Below are 25833 nucleotides of genomic sequence, written 5' to 3'. Positions count from 1 at the left end.
ATTATCACACAACTTTAGCTCTTGATTTCTCTAGTGGCTACACACCATGTTATTCCTATTCACCCCAGTGGAATCCCCAGGGGTTTTACATGTACTTCCTACTTCTAAAAACACCCTGAGTTTAGGATGTGTGTTTTTCATTCTCCTGCCTTCCTTTTGTCAGAAGGGACTCAGAGGGGACTCAGCCTTTGCTTTCAAGTGGCAGCCAGCATCCGCAGCCTGCCTGGCTACCATGCCTTTCTGTGACTTTTAATTCCTTCCTTGATGTGTGCCAGGCTGAAGCAGGGTTTTATCATAGTTTTCACTTTATTTTTAGATTATACAGGTGTTTTTTTTCTTAGTACCAAGATCTGAGCCTGTGACAGTAGGTAAGGCATGAACAAAGCTGGGAAAAATATTAAGTGCTGTAGAGCCCTTGTCTTCTCTTTGGCTCCATGAAACTGACTTTAACCTCATTTCTCTAATGGTCTGCTAGAAGGACTACTTGAGAACAGAAACATATCAATACTTTGTGCTCAACTCAGGACTAATACATTTTCCTATTCTGTTTCCCCATTGTCTCTGTCCTTTGTATTCTTGATTTCTGTTTCTTTTGTTTATCGAATTTCTCTTATTATTTGCATATGGAGTGAAAATTGCTTTGTAAAACACAACTCCTTAGGTCAGGTCTGCCTCTGTGACAGGAAGGAAGAAAATGACAGAAACAGACTGGAACAGTCACGTCTTTCCAACTGGAAGAGAAAACAGTCTATTTTCCTCTAGTAGTAAGCAACATCAACTCAACTGAAAAGGGCTACTTATTTCCTGGGGCTAAGAAATCAAGAATCTGGAACTCAGTTACCTTGTACATATACAACAAAATAAACCTAAATGGAGCTATGAAAAGAGACATTTAAAATTAGCCAAGGGAACTATCTCTGTTACCCTAGATGCAACACTCATGGTCACCCCTAGCATTGCAACAGAACATCAGCTGCAGCTTCCCCTCCCCCTGTCAGTACCTTCTGTGGATCCCATAACACCCCCATCCTTCCCTCCCTGCCTCATCACTGTGTCCCAGCTCCCAACTCAGGTAGACACCTCTGCTCAACCGCAGGCCACAGTCACCAGATGACTAGGTAGGCTGCCTGTGGACTTTCTTCACTCATCTCTGTTCTCCCAGACCTAATTCTCAGGGGTCGCCCCTATTGATACAACAGACTATCTCCCCCTTTCCCAGTCTCAACACCACCAAGCAACTTCCTCCCCTTGTGTATACCAGCCTATCAGTTCAGTAAAACAGACAACACAGTACTGACACACTCTCTGAAAATCCAGAGAGGAAACAGAATCAAGAACAAAGCACCTACCCAATAAAGATGACACTGAGGCATATAATCATCCAAACTCAGATGCCTATACACCAGCATAAGAAGACAATCAGTAACAAGTCAGTGCAGTATGTCTCTAGCAGAGTCCAGCTATCCTACATCAGAAGACCCTGAATATTCCAGCATAGATGAAGCACAAGAAGACCTTAAAACCAACTATATGAAGACAATATAGAGGTCCTTAAAGAGGAAATGAATAAATCCCCTAAAGAAATCCAGGCAAATGCAAACAGTGGAAAGAAATGAATAAATCCTCAGAGAAAGCAAAGAAAAAAAAAACTCCAAACAACTGAAAGAAAAGAATAAAACTGTTCAAGACCTGAAAAATGGAAATAGAAGCAATAAAGAAAATACAAACAGCCGGGCAGTGGTGGCGCACACCTTTAATCCTAGCACTCGGGAGGCAGAGGCAGGCGGATCTCTATGAGTTCGAGGCTGGGCTGGACCGACAGCCTCCAAAACAATACAGAGAAACCCTGTCTCGTAAAAACAAAAACACAAAAAAACAAAAACAAAAAAAAAAGAAAATACAAACTGGGGGAATCCTTGAAATGAAAAACTAAGGAATTCAAACAAGAATCACGTACACAAAACAAGAGATGGAAGGAAGACTTTCAGGCATTGAAGATACAATAGAAGGAATGGATGCATCAGTCAAAGAAAATGTTAAATCTAAAAAATACCTGACATAAAACACTCAGGAAATCTGGGACACTATGAAAAGACCAAATCTAAGAATACTAAGAATAGAAGAAAGAAAAGAATCCTAGCTCAAAGGTCTAGAAAATATTTTCAGCAAAATCACAGAAGAAAAATTTTCAAACCTAAAGAACAAGATGCCTCTAAAGGTATAAGAAGTATACAGAAGGCTGGGCGCTGGTGGCGCACACCTTTAATACCAGCACTCGGGAGGCCAAGGCAGGTGGATCTCTGTGAGTTCGAGACCAGTGTGGTCTATGGAGCGAGTTCCAGGACAGGCTCCAAAACAATACAGAGAAACTCTGTCTCGAAAAACAAAACAAAACAAACAAATGAAAACCAAACAACAACAACAACAAAAAAAGAAGCCTACAGAACACCAAATAGATTGAGCCAGAAAAGAAAGTTTTCTTAAAACATAATAATCAAATTAATAAACATACAGAACAAAGAAAGAACATTAAAAGCTTTATGGGGGAAAAAAACCAAGTAACATATAAAGGCAGACCTATTAGAACCATACCTGACTTCTCAGTGGAGACTCTAAAAGCCAGGAGAGCTTAGACAGATGTGATGCGGACTCTAAGAGACCACAGATACCAGCCCAGATTACTACACCCAGCAAAACTTTCAATCACCATAGATGGAGAAAATAAGATATTCCATAATAAGGTCAAATTGCAACAATATCTATCTACAAATCCAGCCATACAGAAGGTGCTAGAAGGAAAAATCCAAACAAAGGAGAAAGAGGTTAACTACTTCCATAACTGGGAAATAATTTCACATTGGCAAGACCAAAAGAAGGGAAGTAAGGGAAGTCTGTCTGTCTGTCTGTCTGTCTGTCTGTCTGTCTGTCTCTCTCTCTCTCTCTCTTACACACACACACACACACACACACACACACACACACACACACACACCACTACCACCACCACCAGCACAACCACCACTACCACCACCACCACCAAAATAAGGGAAATCAACAATCATTGGCCATTAATATTTCTCAATGCCAATGTACTCAATTCCCCCCAAAAAGACACAGATTAATAGACTGCATGGAAAACAGGATCCACCTCTCTACAGCATCCAAGAAACACCTTAACATCAAGATAGATATAACCTCAGGGTAAAGGGTTGGAAAAAGATATTCTAAGCAAATGGGCCTAAGAAGCAAACTGGTATAGTCACTTTAATATCTGACAAAATATACTTCAAATCAAAATTAATCTGAAGAGATGGGGAAGGATACTACATATTGATAAAAAAATCTACCAACATGACATTTCAATTCTTAAAATCTATGCCCCAAAACACAAGAGCCTCCACTTTTGTAAAAGAAACACTACTATAGCTTAAGTTACATATTGACCATCACACACTCATAATGAGATATTTCAATACCTTACTTTCATCACTGGACAGGTCATCCAGACAAAAACTAAGTGGGGAAGTGCTGGAGCTAACAGACAATATAAAGCAAATAAACCCAACAGACTTTTATAGAACATTCCATCCAAGAACAAAAGAATATATCTTTTCCTCAGGGCCTTATGGAACTTTCTACAAAATTGACCACATACTTGGGCACAAAGCAACTATCAATAGACACAAGAAAATTGATGTAACTCCTTGTAGTCTATCAGACCACAATGGGTTAAAGCTGGAGATCAACAACAGAAAGCCTGCAAACTCATGGAAACTGAACAACTCTCTACTGAATGAAAAATGGGCCAAGTAACAAAAAGGAGAGAAATTAAAAATATTCTAGAATTGAATGAAAATGAATGCACAGCATACCCAAACTTATGGGATACAACAAAAGTGCTCTTTTCTGAAAAGGAAATGGAGTGGGAGTGGATCTGGGAGAGAGGTGAGGAGGGTGGTCAGGGAGGATTGGAGAGAGGGAAAACTGTGGTATGGATGTATTGTATGAGAAAAGAATCTATTTTCAATTTAAAATAATAAGATTGGCCAAGGAAGCCAGAACTTGCTGGACTTGAATAATTGGTTAACACATCTAGGCACACTGCTTCTATTTTTAGGGGGGAGTGAAATGGGACCCCTAGGAAAATTTATTGGGGGTGACATCTTATCCATTCAGTCTATCACCTCCTCCAACTATCCTGAGCCCACAGACACTGCAAAGAAGAGCAGATACCAGCGGATAGTGTTCAGCCCACTTGTAGGAAGGTGATTTTAAAAAGCAGAAAAATATGGCAGCAAAAAATACAGTGATCAGTTGTCAGGATGTCTGGCATTTTTACATGTTAACTATGTCAGCTTTTCAGGGAAACCCCTCTCTCTACCTTTCTGATTGACCTTGGAAAGAAACTTGGTTTACTCGATTCCTCCATTAAAATCTGGAGTCCATGTTTGTATGATAGAATATATTATTGAGCCATATAGTTTTCTTAGGTCCCAGTTGAAAGTTTCTGGGTGTGAGCAGAGATGCTTCCCCCTACATTATTGATTATCTCTCATGATACTATGCAAGGCTGTCTTTACTCGTGTCATTAAATACATGATGATGATGACGTTAAATGCTTATGGAGCGCTTAATCCAATAACTTCTAATCAGTTTGCAGTTTTCACCCATTACATACTCATCATGAGCTAGGAAACTGCTACTATTATGGACTTCATTTTGGAGATGATCATATAAGACCTGAAGAAACAAAACAAGGTACCCAAGTCCTACAACTGACCTCAGCATTCAGAGGCAACTGTGTTCTTTCAGATGAAGAAAACCGAGGTCCAAGAGATGATGGTGAATGGCCTGTGATGCCTGGAAGTCAAGTTAAGACATAACTGTTCCTTCTTCTTCACTGCTGTGCCTTCCCAGAGCCAGTGTTGCTTTGTCCTGAGCTGCAGAGTATGGCACATTTAATCAAAGTAAAGTTTACGAAATGCAGTATGCTCTGAAGTAAACAAGTCTCTTTCAGAATTCTCATCATTTTCCACTCAAACTGATAAAGCCATAATGGTTAACAATTACTTCAGTCTATCTGAAGCAGCTTGGGAGTGAACCATCTTAGTTTTACTGCTCAGGGTGTACGCTGGAGACCAACAAAATTCTCTTTTTGCTTGCTGAAGCATTGACCAGAAATTGGGTATATTAGATGCTGCCTTTCCCCATCAGCCTCACCTGACCTTTTCCTGTTAGAGCTTTGTCTTGGAACACCATTACTTTAGGAGAGAAATAGAGCTTCAAACTGGGTCAACTTTAAATACATAAAAAATGTCAATGCCAACCTATTTTCCAAATAGATTAGACTTAGTATATCAGTTCAGTGTATCTGTCTGGGACATGAGGAGGGCGATGGTCTTTCCCTCATCTGTAATAATAATAGGAAATCTTGGACAGTCATGACTTGGAATTTTCAAACATCCCCTGTGAAAGTGAGAGACCAGAATGGAAATCTGATTATTTCTAAGTGATATACAATCGAGTTTGAAGCCAGATGCTGCAATTAGCATTCAAGAAAAATGTGTGTGTCTATTCAGGCTAGATGTCGGGAACATGGGGACTACGAAGACAAGCAAGTGTTAGTTTGTCTCTGTTAAGGAAGTGAGGTATAAGCTGGTGTGCTCTGTGACTATGGGAGAATGTGGTACTCCTTAGTTGTCTTCTGCCTATTCATTCACTTCATAGAAGGACATTTGCCAGGATAGGAAGTTAAGGTACCTTGGGATGACTGCTCCTCATCAACGTGGCTGTGACTCAAACCTAGATGACTCTAATGATAGGCTTGTATTTATTTCTTACATTTTGCTATTAACTAGGAAGGATATACTTGACAATAACTAACTTGCTGAGTTGAATACTACTTTAAGATGATCATTTTTTATCTGGAGACTTTTTAAGGGATTTTGAGCAAATAAAGTTTTTTTTTAATTTTAAAAGTGAAAACAAGTGATAGCAAATGCTGGCAAGGATGTAGGAGAAAGAGGAACTTTATTCATTCTTGCTGAAGTGAAAACTGGTATAACCACTATGGAAGCCAGTATGGATGTCTCTCAGAAAACTAGTAATAGTCAGGCACTGGTGGCACACTGCTTTAACCCAGCACTTGGGAGGCAGAGGCAGGTGAATTTCTGCGAGTTTGGGGCCAGCCTGGTCTAGAGAGTAAGTTCCAAGATGGCTAGGGCTACACAGTGGAAACCTTGACTCAAAAAAGCAAGCTTTAAATACCATGTGACGCAGATATACTATTGCTGGGCATATACCCAAAGGACTAATACCCTACTATAGAGATACTTGATATCCAGGTTCATTGCAGCTCTATGCACAAGAGTCAGGAATCATACTAGATTTCCACCACCACTGGATAATGAGAATGTTGTACCTACATACAATGGGATTTTATTCCCCACTATAAATAACAGTTAAATTTGCAGGTCGATGGATACAACTGAGGACAGTTATACTGAGTGACATAACCCATACATACAAAGACAAATGTCACATTTTATCTCCTATATGTGGATCCTATCTTCAAATATGTAGATTTGTGTGTTTAATTTTAAGAATCTGCAGGAACCTGGAAGTTAGAAAAAGGTGACTGCAGAGGGTAGAAGGGAGGAAGATCTTAAGGGAGTGTGTGGTTAAACACAGTTGGTATGAAGAACAATGGGGAGAGGAGAAAGGTTTAAGAAAGGAGTTGTTGAAGCCTTAAACCATAGGGGCCTGCTAACCAGCTTGTGACTAGGAGCTTCTAGCAAAATACCTCTTGTCCCCTCTTCCCAGTATGGCCTGAATGCAAGTTCCTGTTTTCCGCCCATCCTTATTGTCTAAATTCAAGTTCCTGTTGTCCACCCATCCTTTGCCAGAGGGCCCTGGGAATGTGAGTTGCTGACTTCGGTAGTTTTCCACCATGCCGCTTACTAGTATTTAATTCTCCGCTCTTGGCTCTTGTTACAATAAACACCATTCTCCTTGTAAGAATGAGCCGCTGTCTTTGTCTTCATTTAAATCCTTAGCCCTTAGCCCAGATCACTGAGAAGTGTTGTAGCAACATAACCCAACTGCTCCCTACAGAGGTGATGGGAGGGTAGTGAAGCAGGGTAAAGTGGGGGGAGGGATAACGTTAAGGATGTCTGAAAAAGTCATAGGGAAACCTACTGTCTTATAAGCTTACTAAAATATAATATTGATAATAAAAGTAAAGTTTGAATACAAGTATCCTATATGAGAGTTATGCCACCAATGATTCTACACAGCTGTGAAACTTGTGAGCTACCATAGCAACCAGCATGGCAAAGCCCATTGGTGCAGTAGTGACAAGATTGATAGGGTTAACCAAATCCGGTTGGATTTAAGTCTTGCCCCATAGGAAAAAAAAAACATACCTAGTACTGTAAATCTGGTCAAGAACTTGTGACTAAGTGGTGGGTGGTCTCGGGCCCTGTGAGAGAACCCATTATTATTTTCCTGAATAAAAGTGGTTTCAGACTGCCTTCTAAATAGTTATCATGGATTGATGCAGCTCTCAGCCCTCATCAGAGAAGCTTCTTTTTGCAGTGGATGATGGTTCATACACAGACTGTGGCATCTCAGTCCTGAAGGGGACCTCTATATCACACTGTCTACCCACTAGGGCTTCAGAAACACCAAAGAAGAATAAGGGGTAGAAAAATTATAGAGCCAAAGGATGGAGAGGACTGTTGCAAAATGTTTCTTTAAAAAGACTGATGGCTTGTACAAATTATGGCACCTGTGGGTCCCATCAACTTTTCAACATGGAAAGATGAAGGGCTCATGAACACTGCCTGAGGGATATTGACAGTGGTGGCTAGGGGAAGGAGCACTACTTTCATCAGTGGTGTAGCTATTAATAAGTAGCCCATGCTTCAGTAAACAACATGCATTCAGTGGGTCACATTCACAAAAATGGCATGGAAGACTTGCTGGGAAGAAAAGCTTCAGCAGGAGAAGAAGGGGGATAAGATGGGATAATAGGGATTGAGAGGGACCAAAATTTAACATACTCATGTATGACACCATCAAAGGGCAAACAAATTAAAACAACAATAAAACAGAAATCTTTATTTTTTTTCTGCCTCTTCTGTGCTCCAATGGGCTTTGTGTGAGGAATAGGCAAGGTCTAGGTGTCAGTTTTACCAGACTGATTGGTGGTGAAAGTTTTGATTTTTGATTTTGTTTTGAACTTGGTAGTTGTTCAGTCCTCAAGGCTAGATACCTTCAGTCTACACTGAACTCTCAAAGAAGTAGGTTAGGTTCTAATACCAGCAAAGCAATGCCTCAGCAGTAGGGTAAATGAATTTACAATCAAGAGAGTGAGGGGAAGCAGGCAAAAAGCAAATGCTTCCTTCTTACAAATCCTTTTATCCACTTCCACCAGAAGGTGTGGCACAGACTTAGGACGGGTCTTCTGATCTCAAATTATCCAGTCAAGTAAACCCTTCACCAGTGTGCCCAGCTGCTTGGGTTTTAGTTGGTTCCAGATGTAGTTAAGTTAACAACCAAAGTTAGCCATCACAGCTCTAAACAACAGACTGCAAGGGAGTAGTTTTGTCTTAACACGAAAGAATTTTCAGTTACACCTGCCCAAAGATGTAGTTTTCTCTAAACAGTGGTGATTCATGACCGTGTTTGATGAGTCAGAGAACTTCTTGAAAGGACCATTTTCCAGGAAATTCAAGGGTATCAGGAGACTGGATTTCACAAACATTGCATTTCTTCACAATTTGGAGCATTCCAGCAGCGACTGGGCTGTCCTAGACTTTGCCTGCACTTTGGTCACTGTCACCATTGTGGTCAGGCTATCCTCTGGAACTGGTGTTAGGAAGGGAAGAGAAGCATCCACAGGGAGAGCAGTTACTTTGTTCTGACAGCCCGTTCGGTGGGAGCCCTGAAGATGTGGGACCGAATGTATGTATTTGATAATCTTTCACTTAGTACACAAACTCATACAGTTGAATTACTTTTTTCTTTTCCAAAAAAAATGGGTATGGCTGTTTTGGCTGTTGTGTGTCTATACACCATGTGTGTGCAGTGCCCAGAGGCCAGAAGAGGCCCCTGGAGTCCCAAGGAAAGTTGTGAGTTGCCGAGTGGGTGCTGTGAATTGAACCTGGATTTTGTGTGAGAGCAGTCAGTTCTCTTAGGTGTTGAGCCATTTTTTCAATCCCCCCAAATGAGATTTTATGTAGGGTCTTAGCCCAACCACAAAAGGCTGAGCTGGGTACGAGGAAGGGTAAGTCTCCCAGGATCCTGGAGAAAATCAGACAACAGCGGGGAGTCAAGTGAAGCAAGAACTCGTTTATTACTACATGGCAAGCAGCTTTTAAAGCAAAAACACACAGAGTAATGAAGAAGCCGGAAAGCAGCCAGCCATTGGTTTTAAAGGTCAACCTATCCTGTTCCTAGGTGCCCTATGCTTAACCCAGAGATCATGAGCTGTCCAAGCAATAACCTCATCTGGTTTGATCTAGTAAAGCCAATTACCTTTATTTGTAAACATCTCAGGACTCTATCTTTGTAGCTCATATGCCTTATAATTTTATAAATGCCCTTAAATAATATTTTTTCAAACATTAAACATTGTCAGGCTCTAACAAAATTTGTGATCATAGACTTTCTCTGAGGAAGAATAGATTTGAGTTTTTTACAACATTTTCGAGATATGGAAATCTTGGGGTTCTTAGGTGATAGAGAATCAGTTAGAGCTTCTGTACATACTTTAAAGTAGTTTTAAAAATCACCCATAAGCAAGGACACTGCTTCCTGCTATATGCCAGGTCAGAATTTCCAACTGTTAAGACAGTCTCAGGACTCTGATCTCTTCTTACCCTCTCAAGGACAAATTGTGAAAGAGGATGGTTTTGCTCACAGCCTACAACTGACAACTGTCCTGTAGTGACAAGCAGTAAATATTCTATAAAGAGAAGTACCAGGCAACCATCTTAATGCTTTCCTTAGGACAGACAATACCCTGCTGTGTGCTCATGGCAACATCAGTTCAATGATCACATTGTACACACAGGGGCACATTTTCCCTTGATCTTTTATAGGACTGGCTATAGACAGCAGGAAGACAACATTTATGAATTGAAAGACTTTCAAAGCACAAAGTTTTCCAGTGGTTAAGGTTGTTCCCTCATTGTGGATATATTGCTGACCTTGTTGTAGGAGAGATGCCAAGATATTGCCTAGAGTGCATCAATCTTCCTCACATCTTTGACTTGATGTCCAAGGCATATATCCAAGACCCTACAAAGTAGGTTTAAAGGGACATGCAGCTCAGCTGAGATGAGTCTTTTGGGTCAGGAGTTTCTCTCAGGCCCAACAGTCCTATGATCTCTTTTCTAAGACTTGCTTTTCTTACTTATAATTTATACACATCAATTAAGTCCCTGATGGGAAGATTTCTTTCACAGTTATGGGTTTTACCCTAATCTCACAGCTCCTTTATATTAATATCAGTAATTACACACTGATATTAGAGTGTGGCTATTTGAAGTCTCATGAGTCTCTATTCACTTCTTAACATTATTAATTTGTCTATATATATGTACATATACATACATTTGTATATTTATATATTGTTATTAGTACCTTGTATCCCTCAGGGGTACTGTCTCAGGAATACTGGTCTATAGATAATTCATAATGAAGTTGAATATTTATTTAATTTTGGTACTTCCTCAACAGCACCCTCTTCACTCTATTTCTTCTTTGTCCTTTATATACATCTTATTAAAAAATAGCCTAGCTTTTTTAGACATAGATCTGGGGAGTGCCAGCCTACAATCCCATGGCCAGAGAGTCTCAGAAACAGAACCTTCATTCAGTGGCTGATGGAAGAAGAGGCAGACTCCAAGGCTAAGCACTGAGCTGAACTCAAGGAAACAAGTGACAGAGAGGGAAGACTGATGCAAAGGGGTTAAGACTGGGCTGGTTTAACCGCCAGAAACAGCTGACCTGATAAGGGGTTAGCTCTTGAATCTCAGACTGATGGCTGGGAATCCAGCATGGGACTGATCAAGACCCCCTGAATGTGGGCATCAGTGAGGAGGCCTAGGCAATCTATTGAGCCTTGGGCAGTAGATCAGTATTTATCCAGGGTATACAAATGGACTTTGGGTACCCATCCAACAATGAAAGATGCACTTTCACCCTGGACTCTTGGGGGGGGAGGGTCTAGGCCCTGCCCTGGATGAAGTGACAGACACTCACCATGGAGGGCCTCACCTTCCCTGGGGAAATTAGGGGGTATTGGGGGGGGCTGGTGGGAGGGCATGGGAGGAAGGGAGGGAAAGGGAGAGGGACCTGGGATTGACATGTGAAGCAACCTTGTTTCTAATTTAAATTTAAAAATAAAAAATAGCCTAGTTTTATGTATGTTTTCCACTAGTCCTTGCTTAAATGTAGGCAGATAATGATATAAAGTCTCAGTTTTCATAAAGAAATTTTTATCTAAAGGAAACAATTTAAGGCTTAATGCCCAAAAGGCTAAATCTCTGTAGTTAACTTTTAGGTAGTGAGGTTTGTGGCAGAGTTGAAGGGAGTCAGCTTAGTTACACAGGACAGGTGGGACTCTCCTTCTCTCTTTTTGGATCAAATAATTGGCGTGATGACAAACTTGGGGAATGGCAGTTCTTCCAGATAACACACATGCTGATGAGGGAGGAAAAGCAAAAGAAGACCAGGTTGGGATACTGTTTGGGAAAGGGAGAAGCAAGATGCAATCAGCGCTTTCACTACTTAAGTGTTTTAGTTTGGGTGATGGTGTATAGGGAAAGTAAATTCAGAGAACTGCCAGAATCCAGAGAAGAGGAACACAGCCTCTGCAGATTCATCTGTGTTACAGAATTGACTACGCAGAGAAGTCACAGGAACCACTAGTGTCCTTTGGAAACTGGGAGTGTGGAGGCCCTCCTTAAGGGGGATCTTGGAAGGTTCTTACAAAAAATGCCCCTTTGGATAGTATTTGTAAAATCTGTCAGTCCAAGGACAGGGCTCAGGCAAAGGCTTGACCTCTGTTTGAGGTGGGAAGTTTGGCTACATTAAGTGAAATCTAAAAGGTAAGTGTTGTGCTGTAGGCTTGAAAATGTCACAGGGCTTTGAAGGGTTGGTTGGCCGTTTCAGACTGTATTCCTCTCATCTTAGAAAGCCATTTAAGATCTGAGCAAAAGGGATAATATTCTCCAAAAAGTAACGCTGAGCAGTAGTGATTAAAGGAAGAGACCGGCATGGTCATTTTCCCGCAATTTGGGAAAGTATGGAAGAGTGCCTCTGATTTATCAGGTGTGTGTGGTATGTGTGTGGAAAGAAATGAACAGCTTATTGTAATGAGCAAATCCTTCTTCCACAGATGTGTTGCTTTTCATGATGGAACAAATATTTGGCAGTCAATCTATCTTTAAAGTAATAACAGAAAAACGACTAGGCATAAGTTTCTGAAGCATTTGTTTCTTGCACAGACCTATGAGCAAATAGGAGAGCACTAAGCACTTATGGTTGCGTGTGCCTCTGCAAAGGCTGCTGTGCGACAGCAGACACTTTCATCTCAGCTAAAACTGCGGGGCTGCAGCTGCTGCCATTATTCACAGATGTAGAGTGTCAACAAGATAATCGAAATAGCAAAGTGGGAATCAAGAGTTTTTCAGCCATTTCTTGAAGTCTTAGAAACATTGTTTCCTGTGTATTCTCACTACAAAAGCCTCCCAGACAGCTAATCTTTTTAGCTCCATCATTTTTGAAGTAAGGACGTGAAATTATGTCCCATTTCTTTGCGGTTTAAGGCCAAATGTTTTAAGGACTTCCAGACATTCCTTCCTGAATTTAATATGTAAATGGTAAAACAAGCAAAGGTACCATCCTTGGGTATAAACCCTAACGGTGCATGCTAGAGAGGATTTGAATCACAATCTAACAAGATAATTTTAGATAGAGTTTTGTAGATGTGCAGCCGGGTCAGATATGTTTCCTGGTTCCTGATTTTTGAGTGACTGTGACAGCTATCAATTCTAGACCAAAACATTTAATGCTAACGCAAGACTTTCCAGTACTGTCTTTCCTTCTGTAACCATACTGTCAGTTTTCCAGACAGTGGTGGCTTTGTCAGTCTGTGTCTAGAAGTAAGGACAATGGAGAGCAGAATTCATGATCAACTGACAGTGGGCACACAGCAGGGGCAAGGGAACTCATTTTAAGCTACTGAGAGATTTGGGGGTAATCTCTCTCTCTCTCTCTCTCTCTCTATGTATATATATGTATGTATATGTATGAATAAGCTCCTTTTTGATCGATACGAATATAAGTAGAAAACGAAGGTCATTCTCAAGGCTTCACCCTCCCTGGGGAGCAGATTGGGGATGGGATACAGAGTAGGTGGGGGGCAGGGGAGGAGGGGAGGGAGAGGGGTTGACATGTGAAACAAGATTGTTTCTAATTTAAATAAAAAAAGAAAAGAAAGAAGGTCCTTCTTAGATTAAAGTTAAATTAAAAGAGATTAATTTATCTTATGTTTATGAGCACTTTGTCTACATGCTTGTTTGTTCACTACATGCATACCTGTCATCCACAGGAGAAAGAAGAAGACGTCAGATAGCCATTGTGTGGTTGCTGGGACCCAAACCCGTGTCCTCTGCAAAAGCAAGCGTTCTTAACTATGGAGTCATCCCTCTGGTTCCTAATTTAAAAATTCAAAGACTTCTCTTTGGCCGCTTTCCTGTTGTTCCTTTCTTAACCACCGGTGGACACTAGTTGTTTTTATAATTTGTCATTTCAGTCATGTTTTATAAATATAATGACACAGCCTGTAAGTAAGCTTTTTGGATTGTCCTCCCAACTCTGCCTAATTCTCTGCAGATTCATCCAAGGTTGGTTGTTTTGACTTTAGAGCAGCATTCCTGGTGTTTATATTGGCTTTTCCTTTCATTGGGATAAATCCCCAAGAAGGTGCTGGGTCACTTGGTAGTTACATTAATTTTTAAAGTGGTTATTCTCTTCTGTCATAGTTTGGGGTTGTATTGCTATTAAGAGACACCATGGCCACCACAACTCTTATGAATGAATAACATTTAATGGAGAGGCTTATGGTTTTAGAAATAGAGTTCATTATCATCATGGTGGGACATGTTGGCATGAAGACAAACATGGTACTGTAGCTGAGAGTCCTAAATCTTGATTGGCAGGCAACAGGAAGTGAACTGTCTCACTGGGTGTGGCTTGAGCATGTATGAGACCTCTAAGCCTATCTCCACAGTGACACACTTCCTCCAAGAAGGTCACACATCCTCCAACAATGCCATACCTTCTAATAGTGCTACTATTTATGGCTTATGGGAACTAATTATATTCAAACTACCACATCTTCTGAAAGTATTTTATATTCTTACCAGCAATGTACAGCAGATTTAGCCCCTCCACATTCTTGTTAGAACATGCCATTACCATTAGAGTGTCTTTTGGTTGTTTTTGATAGCTTTTTAGTGAGACCTCACCATGGTTGAAATAATCATTGATATTGAATGGTCAATGGTATTGAATAACACATCATGTGATTATGTGTATCTAATCCTTAGTAACTCATCTCTTCATGTCTTTTGTCCATTTTTATAACTGGATTAGTTAAATGCTTGACTTAGAAATGTTTAAATGATATATTGTAGATACTAATCCTTTGTTGGGTACATAGTTTACAAATACTTTATCAGAGTCTATAGATCTCTTTTTACATTATTAATGGGATCTTTTCCTAGCAGGTGGCTTTAATTTCGATGCAGCCTAATTTGTCTATCTTTTTGGTGTGGATTATGTTTTTAGTTTTAGGTTTAAGGAAATTAACAGTGAAGCCCGCACTCCTGCACTCCTGCAGGTTACTGATGTCTCAGATCCTTAAGGTTGCTTTCTTATTTTCTCCTCTAAATGTTGGGTATCTTTATTCTGAGTTCATGATCTATTACTTTACTAGCTGTTTGCAATCCCTCCAGTCCACAGAGTTAATTTTTGTATAAAGCGTGAGGTTTAGAGGGCCATTCATTTCTTTTTTTTTAATGGGTATCTGATTGCTTCAGCCCCATTTATTGCAAATGGCCATCTTTTCCCTGGTGAATTACTTTTGCAGTTTTGTCAAAAATCACTTGGTATATTTGAAGAAGTTTATCTGTGCAATTTCTATTCTGCTCAATTGATTTATATGTCCATATCTTGGCCACTACCACATAATCTTGATTATTGTAGAAAATAATGCACTAAAATAGGGTAATTTTTATTCCTTTTCAAAATTGCTTTACTTACTCTAGTTCCTTTGCCTTTACATATAAATTTAAGAAAAAACTTGTCTGTAACTACAAAAATTACTCTGTGATTTTGATGGGAATTATATTAAGTCTGTATATTAATTTTCAGGAAATTGCATTTTACTATGCTGAGCCATAGTTCTCTGTTTTACAACTTTTCAATCTTGTACATTAGTTGTTAATTTTACAACTCTTTATTATTTGAGCAGTTATAAATTCAAATTGTTTAGTTTTTGGTGGTCACCTATCCATTTACAATATATAGAAGTGCAACTATATTTCTGAACATGTACCGATGATGACTTTTGCTTGTCATAACACCTCTTCCCACCTCAGGAAACAGCACACTGTGTATTGTAAGTTGTCTAGAGAATGCTACAGGAGATTGTGAGTAATATGGATGTTTGCCATCATCTTATTTGAGAGTCCTGAGCATTTGTACATATTTTAATTTGCAGGAAGTCTAAGAACCAGTTCCTCATTGGCAGGTGATTGTGGTGAGTTTATCTTTTACCCCATGATCCTGATTAATTCACTTAATTATGCTTAAGGGTTCCTTTTTCTTCCACAGCTCCCTTTCTTCCTCCTTCCCCCATCCCCTCTGCACTGCTTATTTTTTCCTAGTGTGTCTTATTTCCCTGCGGTTTCTTATCCAATGATATTATCTGCAAATGGGGATCATTTTATTTCCATCATCCCATCTGCATAGATGTTCTTTTCTTTTCATGCCTTGTTTGACTGGCCTTACCTTCCATCCTTATCCTATGCACATCATCTCCAAAAGCAGTGAGCGAGACAAATTTGCTGTGTTTGCATTCTTAAGGTGGAAAATGTTCAGCAGTTTATTACCAAGTCTATTATAATCTTAGCAGCAGATTTTATGTAGATCTCTTTACTGAGCTTGGAAATTTATGTCTGCTCATATTTGTATGAGATTAAAAAAAACACAATAGGTATTTTCCAAATGATTTTGTTGTACCAGTGGCAATGAGTCATAGCCAGTTTTTGTTAGTACAACCTTATTACCAAGCTACTTATAAAGTTTCTTTCCTCCATAGTCTACTAATCCAAAGTCCAGGATGGGGGGGTGTCTTGGTTCAGCCTCTTTTGAAGGCCCTGCAAGAGACAGTCCTATCATAGTGGTAGTGCAAGTGAGAAGAAAAATCACATCTCAACCAGGAAGCACAGAACTTGGTGTCTGGCTCATTACTCTTCTGACAGCTACCATGTAGTAGCATGAAAATTACATGGTTTCCTTCTGAGGGTATTTTCTCAGAGACTTAGGACCCTTTTCTGTCAGGTCTAGGTTCTTAAAAGATCTACCCTTTCTGATACTTCCATCCTGGGGACCATGCTTTGAATATATGAATCTCTTGGTGATTTAAATTACTTCCAAACTACAGCATTAAGATACTATCTTTTCTTATATTTTTGGTTGTGAGCCTAGCCTTTAATGATTGAGACATCTCTCCAGTCCAATATTATCTTTCCTTAGCTAGCTAATATAATACTGATTGACTTTCAAATATTAGATCAGCCTTATATCCTTGGAAAAATACTCCACTGTTTTACTGAGTATAATTTCTTTTATACATTGCTGAATTGTATTGTTAATATTTTGCTGAGGATTTTACATCCTTACTATTAGGAATGTTGGCATACAGTTATTTTTGTGTATGCACTATTATCTTTGCCTTGTTTTGGTTAGAGTACTACTGTCTTCATGAAAAAAATGAGAAGTCTTCTGTCTTCACATAAAAGCTTGTATACAACTCGTATTAACTATTCTCAAAATACATCACAGAATCTCTGGTGAAATCATGTGGTCATGGAGATTTCATTTGAAAGTTTAGCAACCGTATATTTGACTTCCTTTATAGTTACAAAGTTATTCAATTTATTTCATGTTTTATGAGCTTCTGAGGAGTTGGTCTATTTCATCCAGGTTATCAAATTTATATTGAGGGAATTTGTGATATTGTTGTCTTAACTTTCTAAATTGTCTTTAGGGGTTTAGACAATGCTGATCTCCTGTGTGTGGAAGGGTACCTGATCTAGTTTCAATATGTGGACATTTTCACATAAACAATACCTTGGTATATTCTTGTCATAACATTTGAATAATTTATATAAAGGGTGGTATCTTCTTCCTGTCCTTTCTACATGTTACTCTTCTCTGACTTCTTGACCCACAATGACAAGTGTTTGTAGTTTAAAGTATATGTCTAGGTTTGATACTTTGATGTTGAGTTGGGTGCCTGGTAGATGCTTTCTCCAGATCCTTCAAAGATCATGTGTAGAAACTGGTAGAGGAAGTCAGAGTGAAGTAGAACCAAAGGAGAAGCTATTCTTGTTTTAAAGGTGACAGATAATATAAAACGAGTCTTCAATGCTAATTTTGGTCTTTGAGATCATGTTTATTATTTGAAGGAAAGCTAGTGCCAAGTGGTACAGACGTATCTTGCTCCGAGTCACATTATCAAGTACTTTCTCTGTAGATTTTCCCTTATGCATCTTAGCCTTGTCATTCTTGCTCTTAGTAGCAGGGAACTAGTCTTATAACTATATCAAACTATAGTCTGAAGAACAACGTAAAAATCACTTTGTGATTCCTTAAAATCTAGAAGTAGTCTGATTTTGAGAATGGGTAGTGATCTCACCAGATCTGCACTGTATCTAGACTCCTTAGTTCACAGTATGCCCATGTGTTCCCAAGGCTGCTCCCTAATGGTCAATTTAGAGTGGCTTCACTTGGTGGTTGTTAGATACAGGAGGAGTCTTGCCGCCTTATCCCTGGAGAATGTCTAGCTCGTCTGGAGGAAGTGGAGTGCCATTTCCCCTCTCATACCTCCACTTAACCGTCAGTTTAAGCTTTGCTCCTGTCCTTGCTTTGTGTGTATTTCCATCCATCTGATTTTGGAAATCATGCGGGGCGGTGGCTTTGAGGGTGGTCATCAGAGTACCTGACTGCCAAGGCTGCTGGACTTTAGGACAGGTTGGCATGGTTCTGTTATATGAACCTTTTTTTTTGTATCTGTCTCCCCAGCTATACATCAAGGCCCCTCTTTCCCACTGTTTACACACATTTCTGATCTAATTGGTGTTTTTTCACACCTTCAGCAGAATAAGAAGAAAGTGAATCCAAAGAAATTCTACCTGTGCCCAGTATTCTGTTTTCTGCAAAGTTTGAGGCTTTAGAGACAATTTACCAACAATTTCAGCCCTGTCAATACCTCTGCTCTGAGAGATGAACAATGAACACAAAGTCTGCTGCCTCCTTAAGGGCAGAAACGAAAAGGTGAAATAACTGGAGAAAAGAAAAAAAAGTGAAGTAGAAACATGTTAGCATCTAAAAATATTCTGCTACAATTGAGAGACAAGAGTTGAATTCCTTAGAGAGATTCCATGGGGGAAAAGGAATTGTTCTTGCAAAGAGGGTTTCTGAAGCTTCAGAGGCTATGCTAGACTGAGGTACATAGAATGCTCTGATGTCATCATTGAGAATCCTCCAGTAGGCCTGTGACCTTTGACCCTTAACAGCCATGCAGGATAGTGAACACTGGACAGGGCTGCTGTTTGATTAAGTGATCTGAGTTCTTCAACCAGTTAAGAGACTTGAATACATTTTAATTTGTGTTGACTTATCTTAACGGACTTCCTGAAGGTAAAAAAAAAAAAAAAAAGGATCAGCCAACCTGTAGAGAAAAGGTGAAACTGGACTTTAAGTATCCTTCAAGGGACTATTTTGGCTGACACTATGAAGCGGCGACAAAAGAGGAAACATCTGGAAATTGAAGAGTCCGAGGAAACCGATGAGAAGTCAGGAGGTATGGGCTGGGCAGCTTGTCTGGGGCCACAGGGGATGCTGTGAGCTTGAGCTGACCAAGATTCAGGTGAAGCAGAGAGGCAGTAATTGCCCATCAGCCAGGTCTGTCTCCAGGCTTTCAGTGGTGTGAGACAGTGCAGAGAGTCCAGGTGCCCATGGCAGAGAGACAGTCAGTTGTGTTGTTTTATGAACCTTGGCATTTCCGGGCACTGGCATTTGGAGCTATGGACTTCCAAGCTTACTGAGGTCCTAGGCATATTACTCAGAGGTGCAGGTTTTCAGCGATCCCTTCCTGAGTTCATATATCTTATTCTTTTTTGTTTTCCCCCTGGAATAATAAATCCCCTTGGAGATGTGATGGGGATTGCTAAAAATCTGAATTTCATGGAGTCTTTTAGGACATAGTAAAGAGTAGCCTAATGAGTTACAGGGCCTGAGAAATATTTTTAGAAATAAAATGCATATTCAAAAGGTTAAGGGTTGGCCTAGGGTTGATGTCATATTGAGACCATGAAGATTTTATTCCTTGAGTAGAAAATATTTATAAGTGGTCCATGAGAGTCTGTGGATGTACAGGCTTTAGACTTTCCAGAGGAAATGAAAAGAAAGGAAAGGGTCTGATTAGAGACCAAGATCATGACAGATGGGATGACACTCACCAGAACCCTAGAGAAGGCAGAGGACACTCATAGTTGCTAGCTTGTTTACTAGGAGCATGACAACCGCAATTACTGCATGTAAAAACATGGAATGTGGGCTGTAGTGATGACTCAATGGTTAAGAGGACTTACGGCTCTTGCAAGAGGACCTGGGTTCCATTCTGAGAGTCGACACGGTGGCTTACCACCATTGGTATCTCCAGTTCCAGGGATCAGGTTCCCTCTTCTGACCTCCTTGGGGACCAGGAATTTAAATGGTACACATACATACATTCAGGCAAAACATTCATACATATAAAATAAAAATAAGTACATAATTAAAAAAATAAGTGGCTTGCTATAAAGGGTTGCCATGTGTAGGAAGCAGGGTAGAATTGAGCCCAACCTAGATGCTCAGATGGAGACTTTTGCCCAAAACAGAGACCCTCAGCTTCCATGGGCCCTGGGACCTGAAGACTGTGGGCTGAGCCCAGGGAACAGTGGCTTCAAGCGCTGTCGAATTCTAACTGGCAGTTGCAGGAAAGGGAAGGCAAGGGATTTTGACTCCCCCATTTACTCGTATATTTTAGAATTTTCCCCCAGGTATCTTTATTGGAAGGAGAAATAGTAGGTGTAAGGGTGGGAGAGTGTCATTAACTCTGAAGTATGTAAGGTAAAGTTACTGTATTCTTGCCTACACTTGGCTGACACTCAGTGTATGTGGGGATATATTCAAAGCCCTCATAAGGGCCTTCCATGAGATAGCCACACATTTCCCATATGTGCTCTGATACAGAAAGATGTGCCATACCTCCATACTTTGAGGGCACACAGCTATGTAAACACTCCATCCTTGTACCATGTGCCCACACAGCCCATGTATGTGACAGTCTTCTCTTCACACACTAAATTCGTGTGTGTGTGTGTGTGTGTGTGTGTGTGAGTCCCACATAAACACAAATACTTTAGGATATTCCTAAATACCATATAAGGACCATGCACATGACCACTATACATGTAATAATACCAGACCTGCTTTGTACAAACCTCAGTAAAACACAGAATCATCTTACCTTTTGTTAGGATTGCCAGATAAAATATAGAATATCCTTATACTTGAATTTCAGATAAGTGACAATGATTGTTTAGTACGAATGTGTACTAAATACTGTATAGGACGTATCTACTCTAAAAATCTGTCTGTGACTTACTTGAAATTCTAATTTGATTGTATATCAGGCATTTTTGTTCACCAGATCTGGTAATAATTGCATACTCACCATAAGCTGACCTAGTATATATTTACTGATTTCTGTGCAGTGCCTGCCTTTCAAGACTGAAATGGAGAGCCCAGTTCAAAGATGGACTTCATTTCAGCATTCTCAGAGCCTAGAAATGGCCTCATACTTAATAGTTATTTATTAAATATTTCTTCAGTGAATGAAACATACTTAACAGATATAGGCTACACAGGAAAGGTTACATATTTTCTAACTGCTCTTTCTCTGGATAGAAACCATATTTCTACTGTTTTTGCCACATTGATACCATATTTATTAAAGTTTGTCTTATATACATCACTGTCACACTTTAATTAACAAATTAATTTTTTTAAGACAGTGTTTCTCTGTGTAATAGCCCTGGCTGTTCTGGAACTTGCTTTGTATACCAGGCTGGCCTTGGACTCACTTAGAACCCCCTGGCTCTGCCTCTCAAGCGCTGGGATTAAAGGTGTACACCACCACCACCTGGCCTTATTTTTAAAGTTTTATTTATTTTTCTGTGTATGATTTTTTATTGCAGGTGTATCTATGCATCATGTGTATGCATGGTGCCTGCATAGGCCTGAAGAGGGTATTGGATCCTCTGTGGCTGGGGTTATAGATAGTTGTGAGCTATGATGTGGGCACTGGGAATCAAACCCAGGTCCTCTGCAAGAGTAGCCAATACTCCCAACCACTGAGCAATCTCTCCAGCCCCTACACTTACATTTTTTAATGAAGACATTAATAAAATTACTTGTGGCTGTGATTAAGTACTGGATATTAGGGCCAGATTCCAAGCCATGCGTATTAATTATAATTGGTAATTCTGTCAGACACCAGTATTTATTGGATAGCTAAATGATGTACAAACATGGCGAACCACCATATCTTTGTGTCTTTTATACCTTTCTCAGGGATTTCAAAGTCACAAGAGGATGTCCCTCAACCCGAATCCACTGGAGTGGCCAAAGCCCAGAACCCAGGGGTAGGGGAGGTCTCCTCTGCCTCAGAATACTTCTCCTGTGTTTCTTCTCCACACAAGTTCATCCATCGTAGTAAGGGTGCGAGGCTCCTTGGGTGTGACACACTTTGGGTATGGGACTTCTTGGGTGAAACTCTTTGGGTGTCAGGCTCAGGGTGCAGTGCAGCTTAGAGATTCAAGGACAAGGTTGAGAGGAAGCCCAGGGACATTGGAGTGCTCAGGGCTCTGAACTGCTAAGGGAGTTGGAGTTTGGTGTGAGCGATCCTGAGTCATGGTTTCAGCATGGAGAGAAGTCATGAAACAGTATATGGAAGGGTCTGGGCTTGGGGCAGCAGGCTGAGGGACCAGATAAGTACTCTAGAAGAATTGTGTGGCTTCTGCCTTTGGATCTGCATTCAGAGTTCTGCAGAGTTGCTCAGCGTAGCCATTAGAGCAATGGGATACCCAGCATGGACTCACAGACTTCATACAGAGCCACATTCCACACAGATATGTACATTCTTAGTACATACCTAACAAGAAAATGCATGACCCATGATACTGTCCTTGAGCACAATAGCCCACATTCCATAAATACCTCAGCAGTGAGGTTGCGCGATCTCACCTTCACGGCATACAGTCTACCTCTGTTCATACACTCTTCGTTTTGTGCTATCGTACTCCACACTCCTAAGTACACACCATATGCTAATACCATAGCACACACCATAGCACACACACACACACACACACACACACACAAACCACAGCATATACACCACCCCCTAAAGGAAACAGTAAACACCAAGTTCATTGTTCAGTCATATCACCCCAAGTTCTCTTTTCCTGTGTCACACATACTCTCACTCATGGTCCTTCAGCTTTCCCTTTGAAGATACTCTTATGTTTCTAATTTCAATTACCAGGAACCCGGAAATCACAAGACAGTTCCAAGACTACATTTCCACTAGACCTGGTTCCAGAAAGAGATGCCACTAATGCCACCTCCCAACGTCCCTTCTCATCCTGTCCATCTTATAAGACTTGTGTGTCCTCCCTGTGTACAGACAAAGATGATAAGGGTATGAAAATATACTACATGCAGGTGCAAATGAAAAAAGGCATGGTTGTCTCCTGGGACACAAAGGAAACCTCAGAGTCCCTAGAAAAGCATCCAAGGATGGAAGAAGCCACCCTTCCTGATGGTGTGTGGGTGGGCACTCCGCCCTCTGATGTGTCTACCAGAAACCCCCTGTCGGACAGTGAACCCAGTGGAGAAGAGAAAGAAAATGAAGAAAAGCCAGAGTCAGACAGCCCACCAGGGTCACCCATGATTGAAGAGAGACCCAGGGCCAAGACGCCTGACTGGCTGGTGACCATGGAGAATGGCTTCAGGTGCATGGCCTGTTGCAGAGGCTTTGCCACCATAGAAAGCCTCCAAGAGCACGTGCAGTACGGAATCAGGGATGGCTTCAGTTGCCATGTCTTCCACCTCACCATGGCGCAGATTATTGGCAATGTGGCATCAGAGAGTACCCGGAAGGAGGAGAGGAACAGCAACAAGGAGAAAGAGAAACACAAGGAAAAGAAGACTGAGGAGCAGCAGCCCACAGAGGGAAGCGGGACAAAGCGACCCTGGAGCCAGTGTCCAGGCTGGATGTTTGATTCTCCAAAGGACAGAAGTGAGCAAGGGCCGGGCCGACTGAGCAGTCTGACCGTCCAGTGCAGGCCTGCACCTCCACCGGGAAGAGAGGGGGTTTGTCAGCTCTGGGGATGATGGAAGAGGGCTTAACCAGGTCCTCTGCTTCTTGCCCAGGAATCTTAACATTACTGTAAGTTGGGATTTGTCCTGAGTTTTGCAGCTCCTGCAAGAAGTTCAGATCATTACTAAGGGCTGACAGAGCACCTTTACTTATTAAGAAGTGTCCTTATTTTGGTTTCCACTCAGCAACTAAGATTCTGGGGCTAGAGGATCCTGGAAAATGGGGTGGCCATGTTTTGCGAGAGGTAAGGTCCACAGGAATAGAAATCTCATAGAATAGGGAGCATACAGAACAGAAAGCAGGACTGTTTGGAGGTATACCCAGTTCTCCTAGGGAAACTGACCTTCATTAAGTGAGAAACTAGAGAGTTTTGACTGGGAACTTTTTGTGTTCCTGCATGATAGTCCTCTACTTTAAAAGGAAATTGTGTTGTCCCTTTGGGCAAACAACTTAGCACAATCTCAGTGAACAGGAATAGCCTGGAGAGAGGATGGGGACCAACCCAGCGGGATCAGAGGTTTGGGTTTGAGAGACTTCAGTTTGAACTGAGAGCTCATTGGTCCATGGTCACAGCCCTGTGGGGGAAATGAGAGAGCAGGGAGGAGACAAGGAGCCACATGAAAGTGAGATCTCAAGAGACCTGGGCATGCTTTAGAACTTTTTGCTGCAATGGAGCTGGGAATGAGCTCACTGCAGTGCATGCATGACTGTGGGGTTCAGAGAGAAGGGAAGGGAAAGTCATTAGCAGCACTCGTGGCATTTCACATCTCTTCTCGTTTTACTATATTTATTTTCTCCTACTCAGGAAGAAGAAAAGACCATGAAGACAGCAGAGGAAGCAGACACAATGACAATAGTGTAAAGGAAAATGAAAAGACCAACACTCAGTCGAACACATAATCATATGCAATAAAGATTGTTTTCCAAACTGTGCCTGACTGCGCTCTTAGCAAAATAATCTGGCTGCCCATCTTCCCATCTCTAAAAGTTGATCAACAAGGTTTCACTAAAACATTAATATCTGTCTTAGACTGTGGGCCTTGCAAACTGATACTGCAACTGTGTATCTGAAAATCTTCCATTTAAAACACATTTTCTCATCCAAATAAGTTAAAATGTTATTTTCCTTTTATTTTTATTTCTTATCCATTCTTATCTTGACTTGTCTTTTAAAAATCTGACCCCTTTACCTTGGAGCCAACCACCATTGCCACCCACATGGACAACAGGAATATTGACACTGAGGGCTGATTTTGTAGCCAGTTGAGAGGCTATCCCCTGCCTTTGAAAGGCAAGGGGCAGCAACATGTCTCTGAATGTGAACAGAGCAAAGAAGGAGTCTAGAGGACAGATGGTGTTAGAAAGAAACTGTGTGAAGGCATTTCCTGGCTTGGAGTGGGCTTGACACCTCTTTGTTTTTCTAGATCAATGTTAAGATTCAGCACGAGAGTTTCACAATACAGGAGAAAAACAGTCAATGTGACTAAATATCAGGCAAAGCTGTTATTTAGAAATGAAGAAGTAAACACATTGCCATATAAAGAAAAGCTAAAAGAAAGCCTTCAAAGTAAACGTTAAGAAACACTTAGATAGAAACATTAACAGAAACACTTAATGAGTAAGAAGAAAATACGGGAAGCTGTAAAACTCACCAATAAAACCAAATGCACAAACTACTCCAAGGTGCTCCAACATATTATATGCAGTGAGTAAGCCAATCAGATCTCTAGTATAAAGACTAAGAAGCTAAACAATTGTGAAACAATAATTACACCATTAGGGATGTGTAGGGGTGGATAGCTTTGTGGGGCTTACTCCCTACAGGGATGAGTGAGACAGGCAACATAGAACAATACGACACAGGAAATCTATCATTCAAAATGTGACAAGGTAAAGATTGCATTTTTAGTATGTTTTCTCGTTCATTTGTTTGTGGTTATTCTTATCTTTCTGGTCATACTAAGTTGCTAGCATTTCAAAACTGTTTCATAATCAAACTGTTTTTCTGGAAGCTTACTGGCAAAAATAGTTACTAGATA

General features: G+C 40.7%; 1 protein-coding gene across 3 annotated transcripts; it reads left to right on the top strand.

Annotated features, from left to right (window-relative positions):
• The first annotated feature begins 13624 nt into the window (after positions 1–13624).
• On the top strand, positions 13625–24725 carry Fam170a (family with sequence similarity 170 member A). Of its 3 annotated transcripts, none has more exons than XM_005069127.4 (6): positions 13625–13919; positions 15800–15838; positions 18465–19168; positions 21985–22131; positions 22958–23713; positions 24600–24725. In XM_005069127.4, exons 3-6 carry the CDS (start codon positions 19099–19101, stop codon positions 24692–24694), a joined length of 1068 nt encoding a protein of 355 aa, XP_005069184.1. In that variant the 5' UTR covers positions 13625–13919; positions 15800–15838; positions 18465–19098; the 3' UTR covers positions 24695–24725. The 3 variants fall into 3 exon arrangements, with proteins under 3 accessions (XP_005069184.1, XP_021082282.1, XP_021082283.1); XM_021226623.2 differs by having other exon boundaries at positions 18462–19168; XM_021226624.2 differs by lacking the exon at positions 21985–22131 and having other exon boundaries at positions 13629–13919; positions 18462–19168.
• Positions 24726–25833: the final 1108 nt, after the last annotated feature.

This window comes from Mesocricetus auratus, unplaced genomic scaffold, assembly GCF_017639785.1.
Source record: "Mesocricetus auratus isolate SY011 unplaced genomic scaffold, BCM_Maur_2.0 Super-Scaffold_6730, whole genome shotgun sequence".
NCBI lineage: Eukaryota > Metazoa > Chordata > Mammalia > Rodentia > Cricetidae > Mesocricetus > Mesocricetus auratus.
Note: the sequence above shows the minus strand (reverse complement) of the source record. Positions and strands in the feature narration are given on the sequence as shown.

What these genes read in the sequence shown, in the direction of transcription:
- Fam170a (XM_005069127.4), top strand. Translation starts at nt 19,099, where the DNA reads ATGAAGCGGCGACAAAAGAGGAAACATCTGGAAATTGAAGAGTCCGAG. An exon ending in AACCGATGAGAAGTCAGGAG is followed by an intron (nt 19,169 to 21,984) that starts GTATGGGCTGGG and finishes TACCTTTCTCAG; the next exon opens with GGATTTCAAAGTCACAAGAG. An exon ending in TGATTCTCCAAAGGACAGAA is followed by an intron (nt 23,714 to 24,599) that starts GTGAGCAAGGGC and finishes TCTCCTACTCAG; the next exon opens with GAAGAAGAAAAGACCATGAA.